This window comes from Austrofundulus limnaeus, unplaced genomic scaffold (genome assembly GCF_001266775.1).
Source record: "Austrofundulus limnaeus strain Quisiro unplaced genomic scaffold, Austrofundulus_limnaeus-1.0 Scaffold93, whole genome shotgun sequence".
NCBI lineage: Eukaryota > Metazoa > Chordata > Actinopteri > Cyprinodontiformes > Rivulidae > Austrofundulus > Austrofundulus limnaeus.
The window spans coordinates 925,260-936,647 of NW_013952495.1; the positions used below are offsets into that span (position 1 = coordinate 925,260).

Below are 11,388 nucleotides of genomic sequence, written 5' to 3' on the forward strand. Positions count from 1 at the left end.
ACACACACACACACACACACACACACACACACACACACACACACACACACACACACACACACACACATAAAACCTTATCTTCACGCTACCTTGTTAAAAAATGAGCATAATTTATCTTTTTCTATCATGTTGCATAAAAAGTAGATACAAACTCCACAGAACAGGAAGTGGTCTTTCTGAGACATAAATTGTATATATTTTTAGAAGAATTAACATGCAATTAACATCAAAATCATGCACACTGATCTCTTTTTGATCATTTAGACTGTTGAAATTATAAGTATCATTAAAATCAACTTGAACGTTGAGTTTCGGCTAACTTGTAGCTTGCAGCTCATGTAGGATACATAAGAAAAATAAAAAACACAAAATGACAAATTTGGATGCTGGGATTCAGAAATGTTTAAAGGGGCAGAACTTCAATCTTTCCACAGTTTGGCTCATTCATTTTTCCCCCCTGATCACAATCAACCATTTCTGAAGAAAGAACCACAGTCTCCTAACACATGCTCTAACAGATGTCCTGCCTTCGATTCGTCTGGGGGGTGGTGGGGGGGGGGTGGGGGGGGGGGGGGTGCAAGTTCTCAGCAGGATTTAAAACAGGAGGGGAAATCCTTTTTAGTCATCTTTTAGGCCTTTGTTGTTCAGTCAAGGAGTGTTATTTGAGGTGTGGTTGTGTGGAGTAGTTATGAGCACTCACTATATTACCTGCAGTAAAGTAAATCAGGGTGATGTTTGCATGAAGGATTTAAGCAAAGAACTATTCAGAACACAAACATTTAAGATTACATTTCCACCATCCAAAACAACACAAATTACTTTTATCTTATTACTCTTTTAATAAACACCTGTTAATACAGTCATTATTTTCCAAATTGAACACCATTAGTGCTGCTACACTGATGCTTTCTTCACACTCTGTGAAAAGTGAAGAAACCTGCTCCCGCCGATGTAGTTGTGTGATGAAAATGATGTCATCTCGTTCTCATGGGAGCTCAGAGAACACGTTCACAGTGTGATTGGTCAGAGCTTTGTTGTAGGCATTTTTATGCAGGAAAGTGGGTGAACTACTCACAACGGCACAGTAGAAAAATTACAAATCTGACTTAGGGTCATCCTCCCTCTAGTTCATGTTTGTGCTACATTTTGTAGCTTTTATGGTCATCACTTCAGTCCAAGTATGGTTAATAACTAAAGTTTCTGTCCTGTCTGCCCACAAAGACCCTGTACTCCCTTCTTCCAGCTCTCCTGGACACCAACCCCTTTTCCAACGAGGAGAAAGAGAAAGAAAAGGATGCAGGCGCAGAGGGAGAAGAGAAGAAGGAAGGAGAAGGAGACGACGTGTCCGTCTTACCTCCGAAGGTGGCAGGACTGGTGGAAGTGTATCGCTGCTCCCTGATGCTGTCTCGTGAGGCCTGTCTCTCTCCGCCACTCACCTCCCAGACTTTTGGTTACCTCTTCTTCTTCACCAACACTTCCCTGCTAAATACTTTGCTGGAAAGAGGTGAGAGGGTGTCGATGAGTCACAAAGCAACAATCAAAATGTATTTTTAGAAAGACAGAATATAAAAAAAAACTCAAGCAGAACAACAAATGTTCTGCTGGTTGTTTCATGTTAATTTTTTTCTTTCTGTTATTTTTCTCACAGATGGGCTGTTTTCATGGTCCAGAGCAGTCCAGATCCGAACAAACCTGGACCTGGTTCTGGACTGGCTGCAGGGAGCAGGGTTAGGAGACATAGCTTCAGAGTTTTTGAAGAAACTTTCCGTCACTGTCAACTTTCTGTGTGTTCCTAAAACCCGACTCATTCAGGTAACAGCTGTTAGCGTTGTCTCTGTTCAAACTGAGATTTATAACATCATGAAAAGTAAAAGCTGCATAAATCCACTTTATTCAGAAGAAATCAACAAATAGAAATGGTCCATTGTATTAGCAAAATATCTCATGATTCAGTAGACAGATTTTAAAGAAATACTAAGAATGTGATAATTACATGCACATATGTAGCTGATTAACATTTGAAGTCAAACCTGTTTAATATGGCTGCTATAGCTAAGTAACTTTGGCAAATATAAAGTGTTGTAGTTGACCTTGTTTGTCTGTTAGCGAAATATATCATGAATCAGTGGGTAGATGTTAATGAAACTTTGATTAGATGCACTTCTACAGCTGATTAACGTTTGGAGGCAAACCGATTCAAGATGGCCACTACAGCTAATTAGACTTAACAAACACAAAAGTTGCTAGAATTTAGTCGAACTTGAAGATATTGAGCTAAAGTTCGATGTTGTCATAGCAGAGTTAGTCACAACTCATTTGTAATTTAGCTTTATCCTCCTTTTCTTGATTATATGAGAAGCATAAAAAGATAAGTGTAATGTTTTTAATGTTTCATGTCAGTCCTCGTGGTCCAGTCTAAAGGAAGAGCATGAACTGCTAAGTCCTGCCCAGCTGCACCACCTGCTCACTCATTACAAACTGGGACCAACCAGAGCTCCACCAGCGTCCTGGGCTCCTCCACCTGACACAGATCTGAGTGGAGGTAAAACCAGTAAACCCTATAAATGTGAGGATTTAACAATGACGTGCTCATATTTTTTCTTGTTCCTTTTTTTTAGACATCTTTGAGAGCTTTCTGGACCACCCGCCTCTCATCCTGCCCAATGAGACACCCCGCCTTGACCTCTCGCAGCCAATCCCAAGCCCCGAGCTCCAAAAGGAAGTGACTCGTCTCCGCACCTTCCTGTGGGGCCTTGATCAGGATGAGCTCCCTGCCAATCAGAGGACTCGGCTCTGAAGAGGACCAGACCAGATAAAAAAAAAGCAAACTGTATGGGTGTCCTATGTTTGATCGTCATATCATTTCCTTTAACTCAGTTTTATTTTCTTTTAAATTTCAAGCAAAACACTTATACTGGTTTTGTTATGTCTGATTCAATTTAAAACAGAGTGTAAACATCCATATCTGCTGGGCCACACAGTGTTATGCTTTCTATGACTCTTTCACTTGGCTTCCTTATATGTTTTTAAATGTCTTGTTTGGAATAAAATGCTGAATTCTTGTCTAAAAGCCTTTCCAGTTTCCGTTCGGTTATTGTTTCCCACAGTGGGGCCCCTGGAGTTTGGCACGCTGCTCAAGCTCCCACACCATTAAAACATTCCACAAGGTGGCGATGCAGGACTCGTTCCCCTTTAGTGTTAAATGATGAGTCTGCATGTAGAAGTGCTCGGCTTAGGAGCTGAACCATTATCATCTGCTCTAAAAGCACCACCTCATTTTTTTTCTTTTATTTCTAGACTATGGTTAGTTGTCATAAAGACCCAGTTTGTTGACTTGAGAGTTGGTAATGAGGCATCATTAATGTGGTAAAATTCCTATAAAATGTTGATTTAATTCAGGCCAAAACAGCCGTCAGCCACACGTACAGCAACAGTCAGGTGATTTCATCCCTCAGAGTGTGACCACATTGAACTTACTGGTCACAGTTTGGTCATATCCAGTCAGTTTCTTTGTCTAGTCTGCCAGATGTCCTGCAAGAATTATTCACTCCTTTTTTTCCCCTTTCTTCTTCTTTGTTTTGAGACAGAGGCCCCTGTGACGTTGCAGAAAACGAAATCGTGTTACTCCTCTGGTGTGCAGCCAAACGGCTTCCTTTCTTCCGGTCAGCTTCTCGGAGCTCCTTTACTGTAATAAGCTTGACAAAACATGGGTCCCGTGAGAAAGCCCTGCTTACATCACCCTTTCACTGCCTCAGGTTCTCCCCTCCATTCCTTACTGAGCTGACGTCGAGAAAAACATGACTGGTTATAGATCATGAATCATGTAAAGAAGAACTCTGTGGTTGACATTTATCAATTAGATGATTGTAATCACTCTCATTTGAAATTCAATGTGGTGAATGAGTGAGGGGGGCTGCTAATTTCAGCTTTCCAGTAATGTCATACAGATGTAGACTGTAGGTTTATAATTAAACACAGAAGGGGCAAGGGGATCAGGCTGGTATAGATCCACACCACGATTGTTTGATAGTAGTGTAGTCTGTGGTGACCACTGCCTGCTGGGATACAGTAGTCTCTGAATCTGTGGCGACTAACAAAGAAGGTTTAGTAAGCATGTGACGCACTGTTTTTTCTGATCTAAATCACTGACAAAGCCAAACTGTCATGCACACTTTCACCCAGATTTTGCACACAGACTTCTTCACCCAGGTGCTGCATCCCCACACCTGTTGTAGCAGCCTCGCCTGTAATTACCTCAGCCCAATTACCATTGGCCGATAAAAGGGAAGAGAGGAGTTTAAAAACAATGGCACAGTCATTCGGTACCTATCATCTCCTTCCCTCTCCTCGCTGTGGAGTAATGAAAGATTCTTCCCGTTCTTCAAAGAGACGGAGTTTCCTACAAAACAGCTGAGTCAGAGGAGAAAAGGATGAAAAGAAAAGGAGAACAGTAGGGAGGCGAGCGTGTTACGCAGCCCTGCTGCTGCTGGTGTGAGGCCCGTGGACCACAGTGATTGTGTTCATTGTAGTGCACACAGGAGTAATTTTCAGGAATCAGAAGGAGAAAAAAAAAGCCTGTGGCTCTCACACACTTTAACACAAACAGCTCCAACCCGACCCGGCAGGATCTCAGTTTCTTATCTGGGAACACTTTACCTGAGCTCTGCGTCATTCAAAAGCCTGGAGTATAAGGAATGTTTTCAAGTCACACGAAATGCCAAAAGGTCAGAATGTGAGGTCTTCTCTGAGAAGGGGAAAAGAAGGGACTTGTGAGGCGTGCTCTATCAGGGAATCAGGGGAGAAAGTATGAGCGTTTTGGTCCAAATTACTCAGGTTTGTCATTTTGAGTCGCAGACTGAAAATGTTTAAAAAGCTTGACTGTACGAGACACGCTCATCAGACAGTCAGCTCCAGACTAAAACAAAGTGAGAGTGGAATATTTTTCATGGCTGACTCCTGTGCTAAGGTCAGGAAGGAAACCAGGGAGCAGGGGAAGCTTTGTTGGGTCACAGGCAGACAGAAAGACAGACTGGGGGTGTAAGAGATGACTGAGAAGAAGGTCAGAGGTGCTGGAAGGGAATCGGTCTGTGTCTGACAGATGACAGGCTGTAGATGAGGCTGAAATAGACAGTGGAGCCTAGGTGAGGTGACTAAAAGGTCAGAAGAAAAGCAGTGGTAGTCCTCATGGGACACATCTGTTTCCTCATGTTACATCATCCAAACATAAAACCTTTTTCTTTTGAAGCAAATACATACACACTGAGAAGCAAACTCACAGAGGTGTATGCAGGGATATAAAAGAACCCCTGTGAAGTCAGATCCAACACGTTAAGGCCGTTTTACAGTCTCACAAGCTACAGCCACCACCAACCGCTGTACCTTGCCCTGCCCTTCCCTGCCCCGGCCCTGTCTCCACTGGCGGCTGTCTGTCCTGACCTGCTGATGCTGGTTCGGGCAGCAGAGCATGTATGTGTGCGCTGTTCAGTTTGGGACAGAGCCAGTGGCATCAGTTTGGAACCTGCGGTCTTTTCCTTTTTTCCTTGTCTATCCCCCCTCTTCTCGTCTTCCCTCCTGTTCTTGCTCAGTATGTTTCTCTCGAGCCTGGGGGGCTTGTGGGCCTGTGGGCAGGGGCCTTATTCCATCGGCCCGGGGCTTCTGTCAGAGTCTTGTTCCATTTTGCGTCATGGTGTTGACTGAACGGACCCCACACTTAACTCCCATAGAGCTATGGGGTTGGGCGGCAGGTCGGCCGGCGCGGGCTAACGCTGCCCGTGTTCAGCGTGGTAATCTGATGGCCGTGTTTATTTTATGTAGCTCTCCTTTGATGGGGCAGCAAAAGTCTTTGGGCTTTTTGTTTCTGCACTTTCATTGCCAGGTCAGAGGTGCTCGCAGTGGTTAGGCTCAGGAAGAATAATATTTGCCCTTATATTCACTCCAAACAGGCTTTTTTCCATATTAGTGTCAAGGATACTCTTTGGGTTTCTACCTTCCACTGATTCGGCACATTAGAGGTAAAGGGAGGTAGGGGAACCGCACCTTAAAAGCATTGCTCCCTGGAGGATAACACAAGTGTTCTCCGTAGGCCTGTTCCTACACCCCTGAGTATACCCCCATCCTGGTAAAATATAACCTGAGGGCATATGTATAAGTCCCAGTTGTGAAGGAAAACACACACATAAACACATGAAAACACTCTCCCTCTTGCTTGGCTCCCCCAGGCTCCACCTCAGCTGACAGTCATCCAAACTTCCCAGGGGTTCCTTTTAATGGAGTTACCAAAAAATAAATAAAAAAAACTTGTCTACCCCAGGCCTTTCACTACTTCAAACTCAAAGCTCACACACCCACCTATGTACCCTGCGTCAGCTGTTTCAGATGGGTCGAAAAGCCAAGAGACCGCACCGAGTCGTTATGTGAGGTTTTGACCAAAAATATACAAAACAGAGGCCGTCTCCACGCTCGCTGGATCGAGTTCTGACCCCAGCTTCTTCTGCACAAACACGCCGTAAAGTGCAACCAAATTCTCATGTACTGGCTCGCATATTATTGTCCTGCACTTATTGTTTCCCCATTAAAGTTGCGCTAAACAATGACCTGACCTGACCCAGGAGAGGTCTTGCTTTTTTTGTCATGAATGAAAGCCTTTCACTTTGAAGAATAATTAATAAATAGATTTTGGGAAAAGGAGCCCAGACTGTGGCTGGAAATATTGTTTATCTGTCTCAATATTGGTATTATAATTGCAGAAGCTTTACGCTGTGATCGTGATATTACAGGAATGAATCAGTTTCATTCAAGATAAGACACCCTGGGGAGTTTTATATGGATAATGTTTCATTTCCCCTCTCAGTCATTCATTATTTATGATCTGAACACAGAAAAGGACTGGGTTTAGGCCAGATGTGAACAATAGGCAAACGTTCAAAAAGTCACACACACACATGCACACATTTCATAAACAGAAACTAGATCACCATCTCTTATCTTGAATGTGATGATCAGAAAACCATCTACAGGAAGGACTGTCATGCCTCCTGCCTCCCTTCACATATTTCATTATGCACCTTCTGTTTTAAAACAGCGAACTAGCCTCCCCTGTGACTGTGAGGTATGTGCCTACTAACAACTGAAGGAACCTCTCCTCTGATGTAATCTGGGAAAAAACAAGAAAGGCAGAAGGAAGGAAATACCCAGGTGGTATGTAATCCAATTTGTCCTAAAAACAATGTGCCAAAACCAGCGCCAGCAGGCAGACAAAAATCTACGTGTAGGCTTATCGGCAGGCACTCGTGTCAAGTCAGATTTAGACAAGAAGCTAATCTGGATGAGGGTTTGGCGATGTGTCCGCACAATGAGGAAGACAGTGGAAAAGTTACTTTAGTGAGTCATTGAGAAGTGCTGCCAGTCAAATACCAGAATTAACCAGCTAGAAATGTAAGATGGTTGTCCTCTGACACCTCCATGAAGACCTACCAGAGGCTGATTGGGAGGTTTACCTTGTCTTTGATGTGCCTCTTTAGCAGTGGTCATCAACGAAACTTGCTCAAGCACCAGAAGTTTGAAAGCAGACAGAGCATGGTCTAGCCTTTGATTAGCCTTTTCTTCTGGTATGAAAAATCTCCATTCATCCATCTGTTTCAATCCATACATGGTCATGAAGAGCTGGTCCCTGTCTCCAGCAGATTTTGAACAAGAGGTGGGGTACACACTGAACAGGTCGATTGCTGGGACATAGAGACAAACAACCAATTTCCTTATTTCACAGCGGTTTTATGCAGCCTACCCTGGACTGTGAAAGGTGTGTCCTCCATGAGTCGCAGTCTAGGCTGCAGCTCCTGAATTGGGACAGCTAATGATACAGTTGTGGTCAAAAGTTTACATACACTTGTAAAGAAACATAATGTTATGGCTGTCTTGAGTTTTCAATAAGTTCTACAACTCTTATTTTTCTGTGATAGAGTGATCGGAACACATACATGTTTGTCACAAAAAACAGTCATAAAATTTGGTTCTTTCATAAATTTATTATGGGTCTGCTGAAAATGTCACCAAATCTGCTGGGTCAAAAATATACATACAGCAACATTAGTATTTGGTTACATGTCCCTTGGCCATTTTCACGGCAACTAGGCGCTTTTGGTAGCCATCCACAAGCTCCTGGCAAGCTTCAGGTTGAATGTTTGACCACTCTTCTTGACAGAATTGGTGCAGTTCAGCTAAATGTGATGGTTTTCTTGCATGAACCTGTTTCTTTAGCACTGTCCACATGTTCTCAATGGGGTTTAAGTCAGGACTTTGGGAAGGCCATTCTAAAACCTTAATTCTAGCCTGGTTTAGCCATTCCTTTACCACTTTTGATGTGTGTTTTGGGTCATTGTCTTGTTGGAACACCCAACTGCGCCAAAGACCCAACCTTCGGGCTGATGGTTTTAAGTTTTCCTGCAGAATTTGGAGGTAATCCTCCTTCTTCATTATCCCATTTACTTTCTGCAAAGAACCAGTTCCACTGGCAGCAAAACATCCCCAGAGCATAATACTACCACCACCATGCTTGACAGTAGGCAGTTTCGTCTGACCAGAGAACTTTCCTCCAGAAGGTTTTATCTTTGTCCATGTGATCAGCAGCAAACTTCAGCCGAGTCTTAAGGTGCCTTTTCTGGAGCAAGGGCTTCTTTCTTGCACGGCAGCCTCTCAGTCCATGGCGATGTAAAACACGCTTGACTGTGGAGACTGACACCTGTGTTCCATCAGCTTCCAAATCCTTGCAGACCTGCTTCTTGGTGATTCTTGGTTGACTCTTGACCATCCTGACCAATCTCCTCTTGGCAGCATGTGATAGCTTGCGTTTTCTTCCTGATCGTGGCAGTGACACAACTGTTCCATGCACTTTATACTTGCGTATAATTGTCTGCACAGTTGCTCTTGGGACCTGTAGCTGCTTTGAAATGGCTCCAAGTGACTTCCCTGACTTGTTCAAGTCAATAATTCGCTTTTTCAGATCCACACTGAGTTCCTTTGACTTTCCCATTGTAGCTTTTGTAGCTGACTCTAATCACTGGGTCAAATGAGCCCTATTTAAATGGGCTCATGAGAAGTCAACAGCTGTAGTCAATCAGAATCACTTACAAGAAGTGAAGAGGCCATGACATGAAGCTAATTTGATTGACACAACTCGCTACATCACCAAAATTGACAAATTTTGTTGCTGTATGTATATTTTTGACCCAGCAGATTTGGTGACATTTTCAGCAGACCCATAATAAATTTATGAAAGAACCAAATTTTATGACTGTTTTTTGTGACAAACATGTATGTGTTCGGATCACTCTATCACAGTAAAATAAGAGTTGTAGAACTTATTGAAAACTCAAGACAGCCATAACATTATGTTTCTTTACAAGTGTATGTAAACTTTTGACCACAACTGTACCTATAGGGTTAGGCATTTTAGAGATACCAGTTAGCCTAACATCTATGTTCTTGGTTTGAGGGAGGAAACAAGTTCTTGAAAAAAATCCATACATGCAGAGAACGAAATACAACCCCAGCTGAGTTTGAACCTGCAATGGTTTTCTGTAAGGTGACAGCAAAAGGTGAGCTTTAATTAGCTAAATCCTTGCCATTAGTCATTATGAGCTGGTCCTCAACTGATTTCTGCATCAAACTTTCCTAAATATATTAATAATTTAACACCCTGAGGGGCCGATAGAATGGGCTTGTGGGCCTTGTATGGCCCGAGGACCATCAGTTGATGATCACATGTCCAGCAAGTTCCACAAATTTCCCCGAATCTTACCTAACACCGGTTAGAGGAATAAAAGTTTTACGACTTTTTAGTTGCTATTTTTGAATACTGATTCTCTTTCATGTTTTTCCACTTTGTTTTCTTAAATCCGTGCCTTCCTTTCATTAGATAATTTACCTTCTATTCCCACCTATCACCCAGCGTCATCACTCTCTCTGTTCTCATGTGTCATGGCTTTCTCATAGCTGCTTTCGCAGCGCTTATTTTCTTTGTCAAATGTCTGTGTTCGGTCTTCCTGTCCCATCCCTCCACTTGCACTTTCTGTCGTCATCCCGCTCATTTCTCCCCTGTGAACGTTTGGGCCGGTGTTGTTTCTAAGCCTTCAGTCCAGTCTATTGCAGGGAATTTCCTTCTTATCAGTCACTGGGGCCATTCTTTGCATTCTTGGCATCTTTTCTGGCGCTGCTGAGGTTCCAGCCAGATGCAAGGGGTGTCTGTAAAACAAGGCAGGCGGTGGGGTGAGCCAACACATTCATACAGTTTCTAATGAAGTTGGACAGTGTGACTGATGAACCGAGAGAGGATGAGAAGAGGAGGAAGAAGAAAGGGGAGACATAAAAAGAAACTGGTGTCCGGGGGGGCAGTTTGGCCATGTGAACTTTGAGCTAAAAATAGAAAACATTGGATAGCTTTCATTTTTGAGCTGTTGACTCATAGAATGTTATTAATATAGTAAAACATGCAAGGCATTTAAAGGTATCTGGACAAAAGAGTTTATGGCTAATTAAAAGCAGCCAAGGGTCAAAGTGTGTCTCAAAGCCTGGACCAAAATAAAGGGTTAGAATAACTTTCATGTCATTCCCTTTAGTCACAGACATTGTACAATCCTGTAATTTCCCCTTGGGGTCAATAAAGTATTATCAATCAATCAACCCAAAGTAAAAGGTGCCTCTTACTCTGCATAATAAATAAGGCTTTTGTGTTGTCCCACAGTGAACAAAGGTTGAGAAAATAAAACCCAGGATGAATTTGGGATAGGACTAGGTGAGCAGATACACAAGAAAAAGGCCTTCTTTAGACTTGTGAGCCAGAGATGATGATGATGGCGGTAGGCAAGAATGCAGAAAAACACATAACTGTCATATCTTTGTCAATTCCGGAGATAAGATTGCATGTCCACGAAGTATGAAAGACAGATGGTTTGCAATTTATATAAACACTTGCAGCAAATGTTTTCATTCCAGAAGAGGATACGAAAGAAAAGAAAATAATGAACAATACAAATCTGTAAACAGGGGTGCCCAAACGTTTTTCCTGAGAGGGCCAAAATTAAAATCAATCTGAGGGCCGCGGGCCAAATGCAATAATATAAGAAATGCTTAATACTTAAGTAAAGTTGTTTTATTTTTTATGATTAAGCTAGCAGCCAGTGTGGTTGCCCACGTCCTTTGTTTTGTTTTGTTTTTTTTCAGCCCATGCACATGGAGAAAATTCAACGTATGATCAGGCAGCAAAGGCTCATGAAACTTCTCATAATTTAAAATGAGTAAATGTGGTCTTATAAGCTGTGAAAATCTATAGATGGTCTTAAATCTAATTAAATGTCTCTTGTAGTTACTTGTATTTTATATTTAATCTTAACA

The 11,388-nt window shown here is 42.5% G+C and overlaps 1 protein-coding gene across 1 annotated transcript in view; it reads left to right on the forward strand.

Annotated features, from left to right (window-relative positions):
• The window catches only part of rasip1 (Ras interacting protein 1), a 12,229-nt gene extending 9,154 nt beyond the window's left edge, over nt 1–3,075 (forward strand). Inside the window, exons 13-16 of the mRNA XM_014012636.1 lie at nt 1,222–1,504; nt 1,649–1,812; nt 2,401–2,542; nt 2,619–3,075. Of these exons, the coding sequence (XP_013868090.1) occupies nt 1,222–1,504; nt 1,649–1,812; nt 2,401–2,542; nt 2,619–2,797 (768 nt within the window). The 3' untranslated portion in view covers nt 2,798–3,075. The remainder of the gene's footprint in view (nt 1–1,221; nt 1,505–1,648; nt 1,813–2,400; nt 2,543–2,618) is intronic.
• Nucleotides 3,076–11,388: the final 8,313 nt, after the last annotated feature.